At 37.1% G+C, this 18,374-nt stretch overlaps 5 protein-coding genes across 5 annotated transcripts; 3 read left to right on the top strand and 2 right to left on the bottom strand.

Moving 5' to 3' along the window:
* Window positions 1-2,862: 2,862 nt before the first annotated feature.
* CBG01188 lies at window positions 2,863-3,997 on the top strand (the record flags this gene model as incomplete). Its single annotated transcript, XM_045236973.1, has 4 exons — window positions 2,863-2,868; window positions 3,466-3,597; window positions 3,644-3,855; window positions 3,898-3,997. 4 exons carry the CDS (start codon window positions 2,863-2,865, stop codon window positions 3,995-3,997), a joined length of 450 nt encoding a protein of 149 aa, XP_045091765.1.
* A 1,657-nt stretch (window positions 3,998-5,654) lies between these two features.
* On the bottom strand, window positions 5,655-5,990 carry CBG01189 (the record flags this gene model as incomplete). Its single annotated transcript, XM_002635913.2, has 1 exon — window positions 5,655-5,990. One exon carries the CDS (start codon window positions 5,988-5,990, stop codon window positions 5,655-5,657), a length of 336 nt encoding a protein of 111 aa, XP_002635959.2.
* A 129-nt stretch (window positions 5,991-6,119) lies between these two features.
* On the bottom strand, window positions 6,120-7,143 carry CBG01190 (the record flags this gene model as incomplete). The annotated part of the gene is made up of 4 exons (XM_002635914.1): window positions 6,120-6,159; window positions 6,441-6,530; window positions 6,698-6,729; window positions 6,961-7,143. The coding sequence occupies 4 exons, from the start codon at window positions 7,141-7,143 to the stop codon at window positions 6,120-6,122; spliced, it is 345 nt and encodes a 114-aa protein (XP_002635960.1).
* A 347-nt stretch (window positions 7,144-7,490) lies between these two features.
* Window positions 7,491-8,504, top strand: CBG01191 (the record flags this gene model as incomplete). The annotated part of the gene is made up of 4 exons (XM_045236972.1): window positions 7,491-7,556; window positions 7,968-8,105; window positions 8,153-8,295; window positions 8,405-8,504. 4 exons carry the CDS (start codon window positions 7,491-7,493, stop codon window positions 8,502-8,504), a joined length of 447 nt encoding a protein of 148 aa, XP_045091766.1.
* A 4,613-nt stretch (window positions 8,505-13,117) lies between these two features.
* CBG01192 lies at window positions 13,118-16,359 on the top strand (the record flags this gene model as incomplete). Its single annotated transcript, XM_002635916.1, has 5 exons — window positions 13,118-13,781; window positions 13,827-13,853; window positions 14,317-14,908; window positions 15,822-16,111; window positions 16,166-16,359. The coding sequence occupies 5 exons, from the start codon at window positions 13,118-13,120 to the stop codon at window positions 16,357-16,359; spliced, it is 1,767 nt and encodes a 588-aa protein (XP_002635962.1).
* Between the last annotated feature and the right edge of the window lie 2,015 nt (window positions 16,360-18,374).

The following is an 18,374-nucleotide window of genomic DNA, read 5'->3' as shown; positions in this document are numbered from 1 at the left end:
AAAAAAAACAGGGCCCGGCCCGGCCCGGCCTGGCCGGTTGCAACTCTGCCCACATACACTATTACTTCTAAGCCTTCGGTTCTAGAAAAGGTTGCAATGTTTTTATAGAGAAAGCTAAAATTTGAGAAAGTTCGAGACATTTCCCGGCAATACGATATAAATCTAATGAGAATGTTATCATGAGTGATGAAGGAAAAGCCGAAATATTTGGAGATTGCTTCAGTGAATTTTTCAACATTGACAAAGATATCCTTCCTGCTACCGGGAATCTAACTTCTAAGTTCAGCTCACTAGCCGTTATCCACCAGTCGCCGCCTGGCAACGACACTCCGTTATGACGGTCCGACCGTTTCTTTGTTTCCTACTTTCGTGAAAATCCCAAGTCATTCGAAACTCACATAGTAACCAACACTGTCTTGCCCGTTTGAACTAGTTGCAAAGAAGACGTTCTCTCCATCTCGTGATGGTGCGGAGAGACGGTCTGGACAAGTGTTGGAGTAGTTTTGAGCAGAGGCGGCGAGAGAGTCGTCCCATTTCTAAGCGAAACGTCACTGGCAAAAATTCTAATTATATAATCTTACCAGTTTGCGCATGTTGGATGCTGATGGTTTATATGTGTCAAATGTTTCTTCACCGTCATAGGCTCCCAAAGCAATTTGAGATCTCAACTCATTGTGAATATTGAGTATGCGTTTTATACCGACTGGACCAAACTCAGCATTGGCACATCCGAAAATGACGAGAATACAGAGAGCGAATTTCATGATTTGAAATGAAATGTCTTTTGGATCAGAGTGGGTCCTTTTATCTTCAAAACTGAAAATTTTTGAAAATTTCGTTTTTTTTGTATATCACTAAAATTTCGATCCTGTGGACTATTGGAAATGGGTCATAGTAATTTTTTTTGAATACAAGGTTCTTAAGAGTTGTGCAGAAAGTTCCAGAACATTACAGAAAATTCCAAAACATTCTAGAAAATTCCAGAATATTCTACAAAGTTGATAAAACATTCTAGGAAAATCCCGAAAGTTCCAGAAAATTCCAGAACATTCTAGAAAATTCCAGAAAATTCCAGAAAATTCAGAACATTCTAGAAAGTTCCAGGAAAAAGTTCCAGAAAATCTAGAACATTCTCGAAAGTTCCAGAACATTGTAGAAAATTCCAGAAAATTTCAGAACATTCTACAAAATCCCAGAATATTCTAGAAAATTCCAAAACATTCTAGAAAATTCCAAAAATATTCAGAAAATTCCAGAAAGTTCCAGAACATTCTAGAGAATTCCAGAAAGTTCCAGAAAATTCTAGAAAGTTTCAGGAATTTTGAGAAGTTTCAAGAAATTCCAGAAAACTCCAAAACATTCTATTAGGTTGGCGGGAAAGTCTTTGTCACTTTTTCAATAGTTTATTTCTCAAAGAAAAAATAACCGAATAATTAATTATATTGTCCATCATTATCAACAACATGTCTCCAACGTTCCCTCAATTTATGGATTCCATTGCGGTAGAATCCAGCCGGGCGTGAGGCAAAGTATTGTTTGAGTGCCGCTTCGACCGCTCCACGGGAATTGAAGCTTCTTCCTTCGAAGGCACGTGTCATATCGCCAAATAACCAATAGTCGGAAGGAGCAAGATCAGGAGAATACGGGGGGTGAGGGAGAACATTCCATCCATATCCCATCAGCTCCTGCTTCACTTGTTTCGAAACATGTGGGCGAGCGTTATCATGTTGACAGTACACTTTCTTGTCTTTCAGGGCCGAACGGTCGACTGCTTTCTTGAGGTTTCGTAGTTGAGTAGTGTAGAGGTCTCCAGTTATTGTTTTGCCCTCGGGCAGAAGTTCCCAGTAGATGGGGCCGTCCACTCCCCACCACACAGAGAGCATAACTTTTTTCGGATGAAGGTCGGGTTTGGGGACATCCTGTGGGCTCTCTCCTTCTCCAACCCACTGGGATTTCCTGTGGTGATTATCGTAGAAGACCCACTTCTCATCTCCGGTTATTAGCCGGTCCAGCCATCGATCGCCCGCGTGGAGAGTGAGAAGAGTAATCGAATCGTCGACTCGGCGGTCAAGGTTGGCTTGAGTCAGGTGATGAGGTATGAATCGACCAAAAAGTTTTCTCATTCCAAGAGACTTCAAACCTTCAAGGACTGTGCTATGGTGAACTCCGAATGTGACAGCTAGTTCACGGCTAGATTGAAATGGATCCGATTGCAATGCGTGCTTCAGCTTGTCCAAATCCAACTCACGGGGTCTCCCAGAGCGATCCTTTTCATCGAGCGAGAAGTCATCTTTTTCGAAACGATGGAACCAATTGCGAATAGTATTGTAGTGAGGGGCATGTGTGTTGTACACATTCTTCAAGAAAGTTTCCGAATCCTTCATCGTGGTGTGAGATAGGAAGAGGTAAATCAAAACATGTCTGATGTGAATAGCAGTGGGAACAAACATATCGTTTCAATTACAGATGAGGAGCAGGGAAGGAGATGGGGACTTGTTTATATGGAAGGTTCTTATCACCTTGTTATTCACTAAAGTCGATATCATACACAGCCTCCATATACGAGAACAGTGATTAAACAAACAGAGTGACAAAGACTTTCCCGCCAACCTAATAGAAAGTATCAGAACATTTTAGAAAGTTCCAGAACATTCTAGAAAATTTCAGAAATTTCTAGAAAACTCCAAAAGACGCAAAACATTTATAAGAACTTTACAAAATTGTAGAATAGTCCTGGAAATTCACAAAAAATTTCAAGAATATTCCAAAAAAATTCCAGAAATATCTCAAACTTTCTCAAATTTTAGCTTTCTCTATAAAAATATTGCAACCTTTTCTAGAATCGAAAGCTTAGAAGTAATAATGTATGTGGGTAATTCAAAATTTCAGGAATTCGGAAAATCTGAGTATTTGAAAAACTCGGAAATCATCATTTCATCATTTCCGGAGCCCTCAGTAAAAACAAAAAAGGCATAACAAAGGTTTCACCCACAGCAATTTGAAACTTTGGTCTCAACAGAGATAAGAATGTTTGGCTCTCACTATTAGTTATGTTTTCGAAATGTTTCGAATATTTCCTTTGTCAAAAATGACAATAACAATGACGACAAACGAATAATAAAGGCGAGAAGCTGAAAACAATCAACCAATGAAACATGTTTTGCCATAAGACAAGTTCAAACCTTTTCATATAAAAGGACCCACTCTGATCCAAAAGACATTTCATTTCAAATCATGAAATTCGCTCTCTGTATTCTCGCCATCTTTGGATGTGCCAGTGCTCAGTTCGGTCCCGTCGGTATAAAACATATACTCCGGTATCACAATGACTTGAGATCCGATATTGCTATGGGAATCTATGACGGTTATGGAGCTTTCAAACAACCGAAACCACCAGCAAAAAACATGCGCAAGCTGGTTAGGTTATCATTATTTAATGTTTGATACTTCTGAAATTTTATTTAGAAATGGGACGATTCTCTTGCCACCTCTGCCCAAGACTATGCCAATACCTGTCCAGAATCACTCTCCCAACCATCTGGAGAGAACATCTACTTCGGATACGATTCAACTGACAAAAACACTGTGGATTACTTTGTGAGTATCGAAAGGATTGATATTTTAAAAGAATTTAATTTTTCAGGGACCAAGATCCTCGCAAGTTTGGGAAGAGGAGTTCGTAAAATTCGGATGGAATTCCACTACGATGGATGATAACGCCTCCAACATAAAAGAGGCAACTCAGATGGTTTGGGCTTCGACAAGCTCAATTGGGTGTGGAGTGAAGGTTTGTCCAAAGGACCCGTCCCATAACGACATGTTCAAGTATGTTGTGGTGTGCCATTATGAGCAACCGTGAGTGGCTTTTGTAGAAAAATATGAAATTAATAATTTCAGAGGAAACGTGAAGGGCCGTGAGATTTATAAGGAAGGAAAGACCTGCTCTACTTGCTATACTGGATTGACTTGTGAGACTGCAACTGGATTGTGTGTTTAACCTTGTTTCTTTTCACTGTGTTGTAAATTTTGAGTAATAAATCATTCATGAATGCATTTGAGATTTCATGATTCGAAAATACAGGGTACATTTCCCTGCCCAATTCCATGACATACCTTCAAGGGACTCAAGTCTCAAAGTTATGGTGAATCATTTTCCAACCATTCTTTTATGTTTTGGCATAACTTTTCTCGGGTTATTTTCTACATTTCTCAGAAAAGTGTGACGCTGCTTCAGCACTACGCATTCTTCATGACCAGTACTGTATATGTATTCGTCGACGCTGGGCCGACTGTCGCCGGTGATCCGATCTATATAGAATCCATATAGGATGTATGATCTTTCCAAGAAAACAAAAGTCCCCCAACGACACTCTGCCCATTCGCTGATCGCCACCGAACTTGATCAATGTTTTGATCCTCTTCGCCATTTTTTCCTATTTTCAAAGAGCGTCAAAAGTATCCAACATCCGGGATGCATAAAGAATTCATGAGTGTGGTCCAAATGAGCATATTGATTTTCCATTTTCGTTTATGTTTCACCTGTCGTATTTTTGCAGAAAGTGAAACATGTAAAAACCGAAATTATAATTATTCCTTATTCGAGCTGAAAATACATATGTTTTCTGCTCCCTGTTTTGGTGTGTCCTGGGCAAAAATGAACTCTTCACGGCCGACCTTGATCACTTTTTTGATCCTTTCCAAAGAGCTCCTAACTATTTCCACCTGCGTCTTTGCACATCAGTTTCACCTATATGGCTTTGAAAGACTTTATCACACAATTTCAATGAACTTTATGATATAATAAAACTCAAATCTACTTGTTGTAACAATAAGAAAAAAATCAAATTTATGAAAAGTCAAGATGAGACAGCTCCAACAGAAACATCTCGACGATAACGCAAGAAGCGCCTGAAAGAGCTTTCTCCAAATCGGACGGTCACGTTCTCTTCGAAAAAAATGAGCAATGCATCTCGATAAGGACGATGAACTAAGATCATAGTTAATGAAGACGAAAATCCATGCATGGATATCAAAGAAATTCCGAAATTGGTAAACAACTGTTTGTACCAGCGGAATACGATTGCAAGTTCAATATATGTAATAGGTATTATGAACGTGCAGAGAGGAATCATTATTTGAATTACTAAAGCTATGAGAAACGCATTCTGAAGTTGGTAAGTCCTTTGGGACATTGTTCGGCTTCTTAGTTGAACTAATAAGTTCCATGCCAGAAGAAGTGCAAATAAGACAACCATTACAGAGGCAAAACAGTGCATCACCACGATAGGTGCCAACTGGAAAGAATAGTCACCACATAGGACGAAGATATTGGCTTCATAAATGTATTGAGGTAAGCATGGGAGTTTCTGGAAATAACCTGATAGAAAAGTTTGATTTCAAACTGACTAAAAGTACCTTAAACATATTTCTTTTTTCTGTTTCCTGATCAAGTTCTGTGTAAGCTAGTGACAGTGTTACACAACTCACAACAACGTGATAAATGATAATCCCGGCTTTACGCCAACGTTTCCAGTAAGGCTTCCAAGCGAATTCGCATACAGTATAAAAACGGCTTTCGAATAGTACAACATATGAGGCGACCATGTCTTAAAACATATGTTTGGCTAACGTGAAATATTTCGTAAAATTTATGACTACTCACTTGCAAGAAAAAACAGCCCCATAAAAGTCTGAAACAAAACTGATACATCAAACCAACTCAACACTCCTAGAGTATAACCAGCATAATGAGGTATTAACAAAAATGGCATCATTAGTATACTAATCGAGTAATCGAACGAAAAAATCCAAAAATGCAGATTCAGCAGGTACAGTTTTGCTGACTTCATTATCATTGGAGTTTTCCAAATGATACAGTAGAATCCGAATAGATGAATCGGTGTGGAAATGATTGTATTCATATGGAGAACCATTGATAAAAACTTAGGAGAGTCGAAATATCCAACATCCGGGATGCACGTAGAGTTCATGATTGGGGTTCAAATGAGCATATTGAGTGGATTTTCGTTTATGTTTCACCTGTCTTGTTTTTGCAGAAAGTGATACATGTAAAAGCCGAAATTATATAACTATTCCTTATTCGAACTGATCGAGAATTTTCAAAATACACCTGTGCTCCGCCCCTTGTTTTGGTGTTTCCTGGAAAAAATTGACATGAAAAATCAGTATAGATTTACGTGACCCTTAAAAAATAGGCGAGGAGCTACGAACCATTGGATTAAATTGCGCCAAATGCGCACCAGCTAGCTGATATATAAAAAAGATGTGAAATTTCAGTTTGTGACTGACGAATTGATTGATAATCGGACTTAAATTTCTACAGATTGGTGGGAATATTGTTTCAACTTTGGATTAATGCAATCCTTAATGCATTTATGAATGATTTATTACTTGAAATTTTTATCAAACAGTAAACACACAATCCGGTAGCAGTATCGCAAGTTGATCCAGCAGAGCAGGCAGAGCAAGTCTCTCCTGTCTTATAAATCTCAGAACCCTTCACGTTTCCTCTGAAATTATTAAATTTATATTTTCCTACAAAAGTCACTCACGGTTCTTTATAATGGCACACCACAACGTATCTGAACAAGTCTTGACCATCTGAGTAGCTTCTTTGATTCCAGAGTTGAAGTTATTTTCATCCATCGTAGTGGAATTTCATCCGTAAATTTCAAACTCCTCTTCCCAGACTTGCGAGGACCTTGGTCCCTGAAAAATTAGGCAAGTTTAGAATCTCAAGTTAGTCGGCACTCACATAGTAATCAATGCTTTCTGTTTCGATTGAACTATATTCAAAGAAGATGTTTTCGCCATCACGTGATGGTTTGGAGCCGAACTCTGGGCAGGTGTTGGCGTAGTCGTGAGCAGAGGTGGCAAGAGAAGAATTCCATTTTTAAAAAAATTTCAGAAGTATCACACATTAGAGTATGATAACCTTACCATCTTGCGCATATTGGTTGCTGGGGGTTTAGGTTTCTTGAAAGCTCCATAACCGTCATAGATTCCCATAGCAATATCGGATCTCAAGTCATTGTGAGCCCGGAGTATATGTTTTATACCGACGGGTCCGAACTGACCACTGGCACATCCCAGGATGACAAGAATACAGAGAGCGAATTTCATGATTTGAAATGCAACGGGAGTTAGATTGGAGTGTGTCGTTTTATATTAAAAAAAGCGTCTTCATCTCATAAAAAGAAGTTATTACATTTCAACAAATTTTTCTAGCCTTTGTTATTGTTTTCAGTAGAGAATAATAGTGAATCTGGCAGAAGAGCAAGGATTGTCGTCTGTTTGAAAAACTTCAGAACGGGTTTTGTAATTGTGGTTTCCATTTACAAATATTTCATTTACAAATTTGTCTCAACTGGTAGAAAACAGTGCTTATCAGTAATAAACAAAAAGGTCTCACACACAACAGCTAGAATCTTTGTTCTAGAAAGTAAGATAAGGTTGTCTATCTTCAATTGATGTTTTCGAAAGATTTTATCACAAATTACACCATAACAGTGCTCACCACAAAAACGACAAGAGAAGTTTTCGTTCCTTGCTCTTCTGCAAGATGTCTTATCATTATTTCCTAAAAACCCGAATAATAAAGGCTACAAGCCGAAAACAATAACAGAGGCTAGAAACATATGTTGACTTGTAATATGATGATAAGCTTAAGCTTTTTCATATAAAAAAACTCACTTCGATCTAACCGACATATTTCATTTCAAATCATGAAATTCTTCGCTCTATTTATTCTCGTCATTCTTGGATGCACCAGTGCCAAGTTCACTGCCGTCGGAATAAAACACATTCTTCGTGCTCACAATGACTTGAGATCTGATATTGCTCTGGGAGTTTATGATGCTGCTGGATCCATAAAACCACCAGCAACCAACATGCGCAAAATGGTGAGGTTATAATATTCTGATTACTTTGAATTAAATGTTTTTTAGACTTGGGATTCGTCTCTTGCCACCTCTGCTCAAGCATTCGCCGAAACCTGCCCAACTAATCACTCGAATGCTGATGGACTTGGAGAGAACATTTTCTTTTCCTACAGTGCAACTGACAAAAACAGTCTTGACTACTATGTGAGTTTCGAATGATTTGAAATTTTATAACTGTGTGATTTTTTCAGGGAGCAAGAGCCTCACAGTTGTGGGAAGAGGAGTTCCAACAATATGGATGGGATTCCACTACGATGGATGACAACGCCTCCAACATCAAAGACGCTACTCAAATGGCTTGGGCTGAGACTGGTTTGATTGGATGCGGGTTAAAGTATGTGGAAAGGACAAGTCTGGGGCAAGCCAGTTCAAGTATGTTGTGGTGTGCCATTATAAGAAACCGTAAGTAACTCTTGTTTTAAAATAGTAATGTATAATTTCAGAGGAAACAAAATCGGTGCTGAGATTTATCAGCCAGGAGACACCTGCACTGCTTGCTCGGCTGGCCTGACTTGTGAGACTGCTTCTGGATTGTGTGCTTAAACTTTTGTCTTGTTTTTGTTTTTTTGTTTAAAGTAATATAAATAGTTGGTTCATAACTGCCTTTAAGAATTCGTTATTACAAAAATAGAGTTCCATAAAAAATTATTCCAAAACCGCCTTCATCATGTCGTCAAAAACTTTTTGACGTTTGGGTTGAAATGTTCCAAAAGTTTGAATCAAAACGTTATCTCAATGGCTCTTCTGAACTCAAGCTAAATCAAGCTGTGTGTTGATCCGAATTAGAGCAGATGAACAAACCCACGCGGTTTTTTTCTGAATTCAAACGAATATAAAACTGGGAAGGATACATGAAAAAAAATCAAAAGGGCATATAAAAAAGTAAAGTATCTTGAAACAACTGTCACTCCTTTTTATACCATTTTTTATCGCCCAACTTTCCGTGAATTCCTCAAACGACCCGGTTCCAAAATCATGGACTTTTTTTTTGGCACGTAAAAAGTCCGGTGATGTGAACGAATTCCAAGTAACGACAGCTTCAGAGTAGACTTTTTGTCTTCAGTTCTTGCAAAAAATGAGGTACCAAGAATAGAAAGTTCTCGGCCTACACCGCTGTGTCTGCTGAGTCATCATCTTAGACGAGCAGAGTCCACAGAGATTGAATTTCATGGAAGCAAAAAAAGAAAGACGGACAGAAGCAAAAGACAGAAGAGAAAAAGAGATTTATTACAAGAACAAATTGGAAGAAAAATTATAATGTACATAAAATTGAATCCAATATAGAAATGAAGAGTTTCAAATGAAAAAAAAAAGTTCAGCGAATTTAGTGATCCAGGCTGTTGATAGTTGAGAAAACAATATTGAAGCCATACTTGCAAAATCAGGAACCGGCCCGACGGGCCCGGGTTCTTCAAATTTGAAAAAATTTTGAAATTTCAGAAGTTTTTTTCACATTTTTTTGAGAAAGAACTATTTTTATGGACACTTTTCTTGAAAAATTTTTTTCTTGTCAGAAAAATCGTCCATTTTTTTCTGTTGACCCCAAAAAATTTTTGAAAGACAGAAAAAATTTTGTTTATTTGAATTTCCAGTCGCCGAGATTTTCATTGGTTTTCGAGAATCCAGGTAAACCTGAAAATGTAAATATTCCAGACGGTCCAAAATAAATAATAAGAAATTTGTTACATGAAAATCGAACTGATATTGTTTCAATTAACTTTCAACTCTTTACAAACCATTTAGTTTGTATGTTGGCTGCTGGTGGTCCTAGTTTTCCAGGAACAATGAAGATTCATTTTGCAAACATCGGTTCTGAGGTCTTTGTCAACTTGGACGATGGTGTCTTAAGCAGTAGAACTGATCCGAGCATTCATACATCTGAAGAGGCTGAGGATACAAAAAGCAAACGTTTTGTCTATACCGAAGTGATGTTTTCGAAATACTTCGAGTCTTTTATCCACATAATTACCTGCACAAATGAAAACGGGTATATCTTCAGACATAAGTATGATGGAAGCATGAAAATTGGCAGGAATGTACCTCTATTTTTAATACACATCTACTAAAATTTTCAAAACGTTTCCACAAGTTTCGTTATTTTTATGATTGCCCGATGATGAGCGGCGAAATGTTTCTTGCACGTTGGTGGGATGCCGCTGTCCACAGATATCACTCTAGTCACCCTACATCCGGCTTAGAATTCTGGTTAAATTTTGCATTGTGAACCGAATTTCAATAAAAGTTCGTTCACAGGGCTACAAATTCCGCACTCGGAATTTGAGCCCGTACAAGGCTTTATTCAAATTTTATAGTTGTACAAACTTTTGTGCGGGTAATTATGCGCCACCCTGCACATCAAAAATCTAAGTATATCAACATCAATATTAAAACTTGTCATCTTTATGATAGTTATTTTGAATTAAAAAATATTTTAATTTTTGGAAAATTAATGACTTTTTATGAGTTTTTAGAAATAAGTTCTGGTTAATAGCATTGTTCAATCAGTAGAGCAGCAACAGTTTCCGTCGAAATTTGTTTTTTTTTCATCTTTTTGTTTTCCTGACATGACTAGCAGCTTTGTGCATTCTCGCTTATTACTAATCTTACAGGGGAAGTACCCGAAGTGAATTTTCGCTTTTTCTTAGATGTTGGTGACAAAAAATGTCCCGTCGCTGGACTAGCACAAAACGGATAATATAGGGTGCCCATAGGCAGGTTGAGCAGAATGGCAAAACTTTTTGTGGTTTTTCCGAAAAAGTGGGTCAAGTCCATTCAAAAAATCATAATTTTGTACAGATTGAAGATAAAACAATATACTAAACTGTATTTTGTAGCACGGATTACAGGCTACAAAAAACCTAATTACACCTTTATTCTATCTCTGAATTTTATTATAATATATTCTATCTCTGAATTTTACTACCAAGAATTTTACTATGATAGGAAATGTCCGAATGGTCCGATCGTATGAAATCAAAAAATGTCGATTATTGAAAAAACACTTTTGGGAGACCATGTCTGTCCGATTACTTTTATGTCATAATGCACAACTGTAGTCTCAAATATGTAGCTCGCCGTTCATTTAAGAGAGATTTTTGAACAAATAATATTTTTAAAGTCAAATCCATGTACCCCTATACATGGTATTTTTTAACATGTCACAGAAAAAAGTTTGGCGCGATCACAATTGCAGGTCTAAAACCATAATTTCAGAATTTTTTATCTGATTTTGTGGAGTTCCAAGATGATTCAAATGATTCTTTAAAAAGTAATTAGTGTTTATAGATTCATGTATGGTCGTTTTACGGAAGAAAAAAATGTCAAAAATGGTCATTTTGAAAGTTTTTTACAGAAAAAAATCTATCTCCTCGATCAGTTTTTGACATTTCTAGGAGTTCTATAGCTCAAAAAAACCGCAATTCTTTTCTCTACATTTTCTATGGATGAATTTTTAATTTTTAAAAACAACGCAAAAATGCTATTTTGTGCAATTTCATGAGGTTTTCGAATTATAAAAAAAAGTTTTATCAGACAAATTATTGTCAATTCAAAATAATCGCGCGAGTGAACGAGTAAAAATGTCTGCGTCTGTACAGCGCCTCTACAGGTTTGGAGACTCTCTACACGTTTTTTCACTCGTTCACCCGCGCGATTATTTTGAATAGACAATAAAAATTCGCCCATAAAAAATGTAGAGGAAAAAATTGCGGTTTTTTTGAGCTATAGAACTCCTAGAAATGTCAAAAACTGAAAGAGGAGATAGATTTTTTCTGTAAAAAACTTTTAAAATGACCATTTTTGACATTTTTTTCTTCCGGAAAACGACCATACATGAATCTATAAACACTAATTAACTTTTTAAAGAATCATTTGAATCATCTTGGAACTCCACAAAATCAGATAAAAAATTCTGAAATTATGGTTTTAGACCTGCAATTGTGATCGCGCCAAACTTTTTCCTGTAGATCAAAAATTAATTTGCAGTTCGGAATTGTTCTGTGGAAGAGCGTGCATGCGAATTTTTTTTTCGAAAATTTTGACTTCTTGATCACGGTTTGATCATTTTCTATCAAAAAATAACTAAACCAACTGAATCTTTCATTCTCAGAGCGTTTATGTTGTATATGGAAAAATGCGTTTAAAAAATACCATGTATGGAATTGACTTTAAAAATATTATGTTTTCAAAAATCTCTCTTAAATGATCGGTGAGCTACATATTTGAGACTACAGTTGTGCATTATGACATAAATGGAATCGGATAGACATGGTCTCCCAAAGTTGTGTTTTCGAAAATCGACATGTTTTGATTTCATACGATCGGACCATTCGGACATTTCCTATCATAGTAAAATTCTTTGCAGAGAAAGAATAAAAGTGTAATCGGGTTTTTTGTAGCCTGTAATCCGTGCTACAAAATACAATTTAGTATATTGTTTTATCTTCAATCTGTACAAAGTTATGATTTTTTGAATGGACTTGACCCACTTTTTCGGAAAAATCACAAAAAGTTTTGCCATTCTGCTCAACCTGCCTATGGGCACCTTATATTATCTGTTTTGTGCTAGTCCAGCGACGAGACATTTTTTGCCACCAACATCTAAGAAAAAGCGAAATTTCACTTCGGGTACTTCCCCTGTTAGACCAGCATACTCTTTTTTTTCTATTTCTCCTACTTCTCCTGTTTTTCTATATCAAAATGGAGTCCGCTGAGCCAAAAAAATTGCGATGTCTGTAATAAAGAAATGGTCTACGGTCATTCATTTTGTTGTGGGGTAAGTCTTAAAGTCTTATTATCTATGTAAATGTTTCAACCTTAAGGTATACTGCTGTGACGCGTGTAACATGTTCTTCCGACGAAGCATTTAGCTATGGGGTAAGTCCTAATGTCTGGATACCGTAAAACCTGTGACAGAAGAGCCCAAACACTGGGTTAATCTTGGCTTTTTTGCACTATTTGAAAAATGTGTTAACTCATAAAATGTTTGTGAAATTATGATAAACAAGTTATGCGTTGACATCTTTTTTAAATCTTGCACAGGAACCGAGATATGTTGGCTCAAACTTGACAGCGCGGAGGCCCCTTTCTAACTGGTTCGTACGGTATGTAATTGTAAATGTTTAAACCTTGAGGCATACTGCTGTAACGTTTGCAAAATGACATTCCGAAGAGCATTAAAATCTCGAAAATTTCCAAAATGTTGTCTGAACGGAGAAAATTGTCGCAACTGTCGATTCTACCAATACCAAAAGTTTCTGGCTGTTGAAATGAAATGGCTGGTTCCTCTGCCATTGAAACATCTTTTCCAACCATTAACCCCTTATTTGCAAATAGTCATTAATCAGTTGAAACTTATGGATAACCGAGGAAAACATGTATTCCATAGCTATGCACTTATGGATGATTTCAATCTGGATACTCTGGTTCTGTACACCTCAACAAACTATATTGCGAAACATGAGCATTTTCATTTTACTCGTCACGGTTGCGCAGCTATTAGTCATACTACGGGAATAGATTTCATCAAAAAATTCGAATTCATCAGCTTGCTTTCAGCAAAAGAACTGATTGGATTCATCGAGAAGGCTATTATGCCTTATACTCTGTTTTGTACAGCTATGAGATCATATACCAATCGACGAGAAGCTGCGGAGTTCCCAGGAGGCGTTGACGTCATCTGTGAAGATCTTGAGGTTTGCGACGCCAACGCTCCCGCTGTCTTAGACAACCTCCGACATCCATTAGTGGCAAAGTTGAAAGAGTTGAAAATTACCAACGAGGAATTTCTTTTGCTGTCTGCAGTTACCATTTGCAATTCAGGTATATGATCCCAGAGAAGAATCAAACGAAAATAAATATTTTCAGTCGCTGCGAAATTATCTGACGAGAGCCGTGAATTGATCAGTAGATATCAGAATCGTTATACCTCTCACCTGTTGAAATATTGTCAGATGACTTACCAAGCTTGAGGACAATCTAGATTTCTCGATTTGCTATCCACATGGTGCACTATTGATAAGGCAAACAAGGATTTTGTCAGAGCTATGATACAGTTCAGACTTAGCAAAGCCGAGACCTTCACCAAAGAAAATTTTCAATGATTTCTTGGAGGGAATGATGAAATGAACCTACCTACCTTGCTACTCTAATTTGTTAGTCTAGCCATTTTTTGTCAAATCCTCTAATGAATACTTGAACTTAAACAGTTGTGTTTTATTTCCCTTATTCAGGAAGTTTGGTTTCACCATTCAGAGATCATTTAAACAGGATTAGTTTTGTGCATTGTGCTACTGTCATTTCCCCTCCCGCGTCTTTTCCCCTCCCGCGTCACATTTCCCCTCCCGCGTCTCTGTAGCGTGCGGTGACCCCTTCTATTCCTCTGATATCGATTTTTTGGCCGCTATGGTTGTAACTATTATTAAACATAAACCTCGAAATAAGAGAAAAGCTCTCTCGGCCTTGAAAGATGAAAATGGCGGTAAGAAATCCAAATTGTCTGAATATTCCAGTAAGCAAGCTGTGGATGATATAATTGAATCTGTGGATGATATGTCTAACCCATTATATGAACTGCTGTCTAATGATTTCAAATCGAAAGAAGAATTCACTGTGAATGATATTGCAATGATGTTTAAGTCGCTGGCTGAAACGATTCTCAAGCTTCAATCCCAAAACACAATGTTGAAAAACCAAAACTGTATTCTAAATGCCAATTTGTCGAATCTTACGGAAAAAGTTGATGGCTTGGAGGAGAATCTCAAATTGTTATCATCTCAACCTAAAGAATCACCAAAACCTCCTACTACATTAATTAAAACTTTTGCTTCAGCTGTCGCCTCAACCATCTCTGCTCCAAAATCCCAAATCTCTTTCATGCGAGCTGCCTCATTGGCTAACTCTGAAGATGCACGGAAATCGAATGTGATCATTAAAAACATCGACCTTTCGTAAGAAGCTATTGAAAAAGCTGAATTCGCCTCTAAAATTGCCAAGGACTGTGGTACTTCGACGTCATCGGTTTTTCGCATACCTCATCCGTCCAAAGGGCCGCCCATTGTGCGCCTGGCATTCAAGTCCAAGGAGGAAGCAAGAACTGTCCTCACCAAATTCAACTCAATCAAGGCTTCAATACAAGGGTGCTTGAATGCGTCTCCCCGCCCAGACCTCTCCAAACCAGAACTCGAGAAATATCGACAATCCTGGAAAACGGTGATCCAAAAGAACAACGAGGCAGGTCAAAGCATTTATACGGTTCGCAATCTGGAAGTCGTCAAAGTTGTCTACAGAGAAAATCAGGAGCCGTGGCCATGGGCCAAAAAACACTCGATCCCAGAAAATTTCTAAAAATTGGTTACACCAATAGCTGCTCAATTAAGAACAAAGTCCTCCAACTCGATCTACACATCTTGAATCCGTTGAAATTCTATCTGTGGATATCAAAATACATGGCAAAACTACAAGATTAATTGTAAGTTACAATCCTAATCACAACTACTGTTTTAAGGACCTTCGAGAATCACTTAACATACTCTTGTCAACTGAAAATCCATCTATTATCACTGGAGATTTCAATTGTGCCCATGTTGATTGGAATTCATATACAGCATCTGATTCTCAATGCCAGTCACTGTTGGACTTTTCGCTTTATAATGGCCTGACGCAATTTGTACAAAATCCAACAAGACTCGAACCACCAAATATATTGGATCTGGTGTTCACTAATTCCATGGACATTATTCGTGATGTCATTGTTGGTGAGAAATTCGGTGACCATTGCAGGATTGAGATTGATACCTTTATATTGCTTAATTCTATTTCACCCCTCAAATCAACGAAAAATTTCAAAAAAGGAGATTTTAGATCGATGAATTATATTCTATCAAATATCGACTGGGATTTACGATTTTCAACAATGTCAATTGATGAAATGTTTGATGATTTGAGAGGAATACTTCTGGAGCTTATTGAATATTTTGTACCAACAGTAACTCATCTAATTCATAATATAATTTATTCCAAAGAAACCAAACAATTACTAAAAAAGAAATTATTGATTTGGAAGAAAGCAGGTAACTCGGACGAGTATAAACATGTTTCAGCATTATTCAAAAGGTCACTCGTGAAATCTGAAGAAGAAAGAATCTATAAACGTCTGAATTTTGGATCAAAAAATTTTTTCGGATTTATGAAATCGAAATTTAAAGGAAAAAGTGATATACCGGCAATACGATATAAATCTAATGAGAATGTTATCATGAGTGATGAAGGAAAAGCCGAAATATTTGGAGATTGCTTCAGTGAATTTTTCAACATTGACAAAGATATCCTTCCTGCTACAGGGAATCTAACTTCTAAGTTCAGCTCAGATGTCATATTCACGCCGGAGAATATCGAGTAATTACTATATAAACTGAAAGGCCGAAATAATCTCCGGATAGTATCCCGTCAATATTTCTGAAAAGAGCGTGTACTCCTCTTGCGATTCCACTATGCATTATATTCACAGAAAGTTATCGAGTTGGAAGAATACCAAAATCTTGGAAGGAGGCGATTGTTATGCCGCTTCATAAGAAAGGCTCCGCTCCGATCCTTTAAATTATAGACCAATCTCTTTAACATCCAATATATGCAAGATTATGGAGAAGTTGATACGAAAACATCTAGTCCAATACTTATCCGAAAATAATCTATTATCAGAAAAACAATTCGAGTTCTTTAATCAGAGAAGTACAATTTCCCAACTGATCGCCTACCAGAACAAGCTTGTTTTCAATTCTTTAAATGGGTTAGATACCCATAGCGTCTATATTGATTTCCAGAGGGCCTTCGATACAGTGCCGATAAACAAATTGATTCATAAGTTGGAAAGCTTTGGGATATCTCCCAAACGAAGAAATTGGCTTCATTCATTTGTCACGGACAGAAAATTTCAAGTCAAAATCAATGATATACTATCGAAGGAGAGGCGTGTATTGTCCAGAGTCCCGCAGGGCTCTGTTCTTGGGCCTACCCTCTTCTTGTTATATATTAATTGTATTGGTGACAAATTTCAAAGTGACTATCTACTGTTTGCAGATGACTTGAAAATTTATGATATGAATGATAGATTGATTGATGCAGATTTAATTGAATTGCAGAATTGGTGCTCGAAGTGGAAAATGAAAGCGGCTCCTAAAAAGTGCGAATACATCAAATTCAATGCAACAAGAAAATATGCCAACTCCAATGTTATGAATCCCAAATTAAATCAAGCTTTGATTCCCCCTGTGGAAAATGTCCGTGATCTTGGGATCTACTTCTCCAGTAACCTGAGTTTCCATTATCATTATTCGTTGATTATTCGGAAATCACATCAGAGGATCAACATGTTTTTTTCCATTCTAAAAAACGCATCGTGGAGGGTTTTTATAAAATTCTATACAATTTACATACGCCCTTTACTCGAATATGGAACGATAGTCACTTCTCCAATCCTAAAGGATCATATTATAAAATTCGAATCGGTGCAAAAGTCATTTGTTTTCAGAATTTTCAAAAAATTCAGGATGGCATACACTTCATACTTTGAAGCACTGGAAGAATGTCAGCTAAGTTCCTTTGGAGGATCCCCGGCTCTATAATGATTTGGTCTACATGTATAAAATTATTGTTTCCAAAGAAATTATCATGGAGGTTCCAATTTTCGAAATATTTAATCATGCTGGATCATTGCGACGTCACAAATACTATCTCAAATCACTTATCAAAAACTCAACAAAAATATCTTCTCAATTTCTCTCTAATAGAGTAATCAGATGTTGGAACTCTTTACCCGCCAAAGTGTTTCCGGTGAAGCCCTCGTCAGCGGCTTTCAAAAATCGACTATTATCCTGTGATCTAAAACATTTTCTTGTCTTGAATTCAACTAATTACTAACTCGGTTTTTCCTTCATCTCCCAATTACTACAAATGTATGTCCCTGTTATATCTCCTAGTTTCATAGACATTTCACGTGTTAGTGGTTTTCTCCCCTCCGTTGAAATAAATAAATAAATAACTGTTTGCAATGTATGTATCCACTTCCGTTTTAGCTCATAACCGTAGATCTTTTTTTTTTTCGGAAAACTTAAATTTATGAATATCTCACAAGCATTGTATGTTTCTCAAAAACCATTTCAACATGATGGCCTAACTTTCGCATGTTGCGTTTCCTAGGCCACCAACTTTTATAGCCTAGAAATGCTCTGTTATTGCTGTGTTTTCCTAGAACACTCAATTTGCAAAAGTTAGGCCTGCATAGTAAGTGGCCTAGAAAACATTAGGTGCATGTTAGACAATTTTTGGGCCATCAACTACAGTTGCCCAGGGGTGGCCCTTCTATTCCTCAGATTAATTTGGAGCATTTTATCTCGCATTTTCTTCTCTGCATTTTCT

This window comes from Caenorhabditis briggsae (assembly GCF_000004555.2).
Source record: "Caenorhabditis briggsae complete genome, chrV, whole genome shotgun sequence".
Taxonomy (NCBI): domain Eukaryota; kingdom Metazoa; phylum Nematoda; class Chromadorea; order Rhabditida; family Rhabditidae; genus Caenorhabditis; species Caenorhabditis briggsae.
This window is presented reverse-complemented; position numbering and strand designations above follow the sequence as displayed.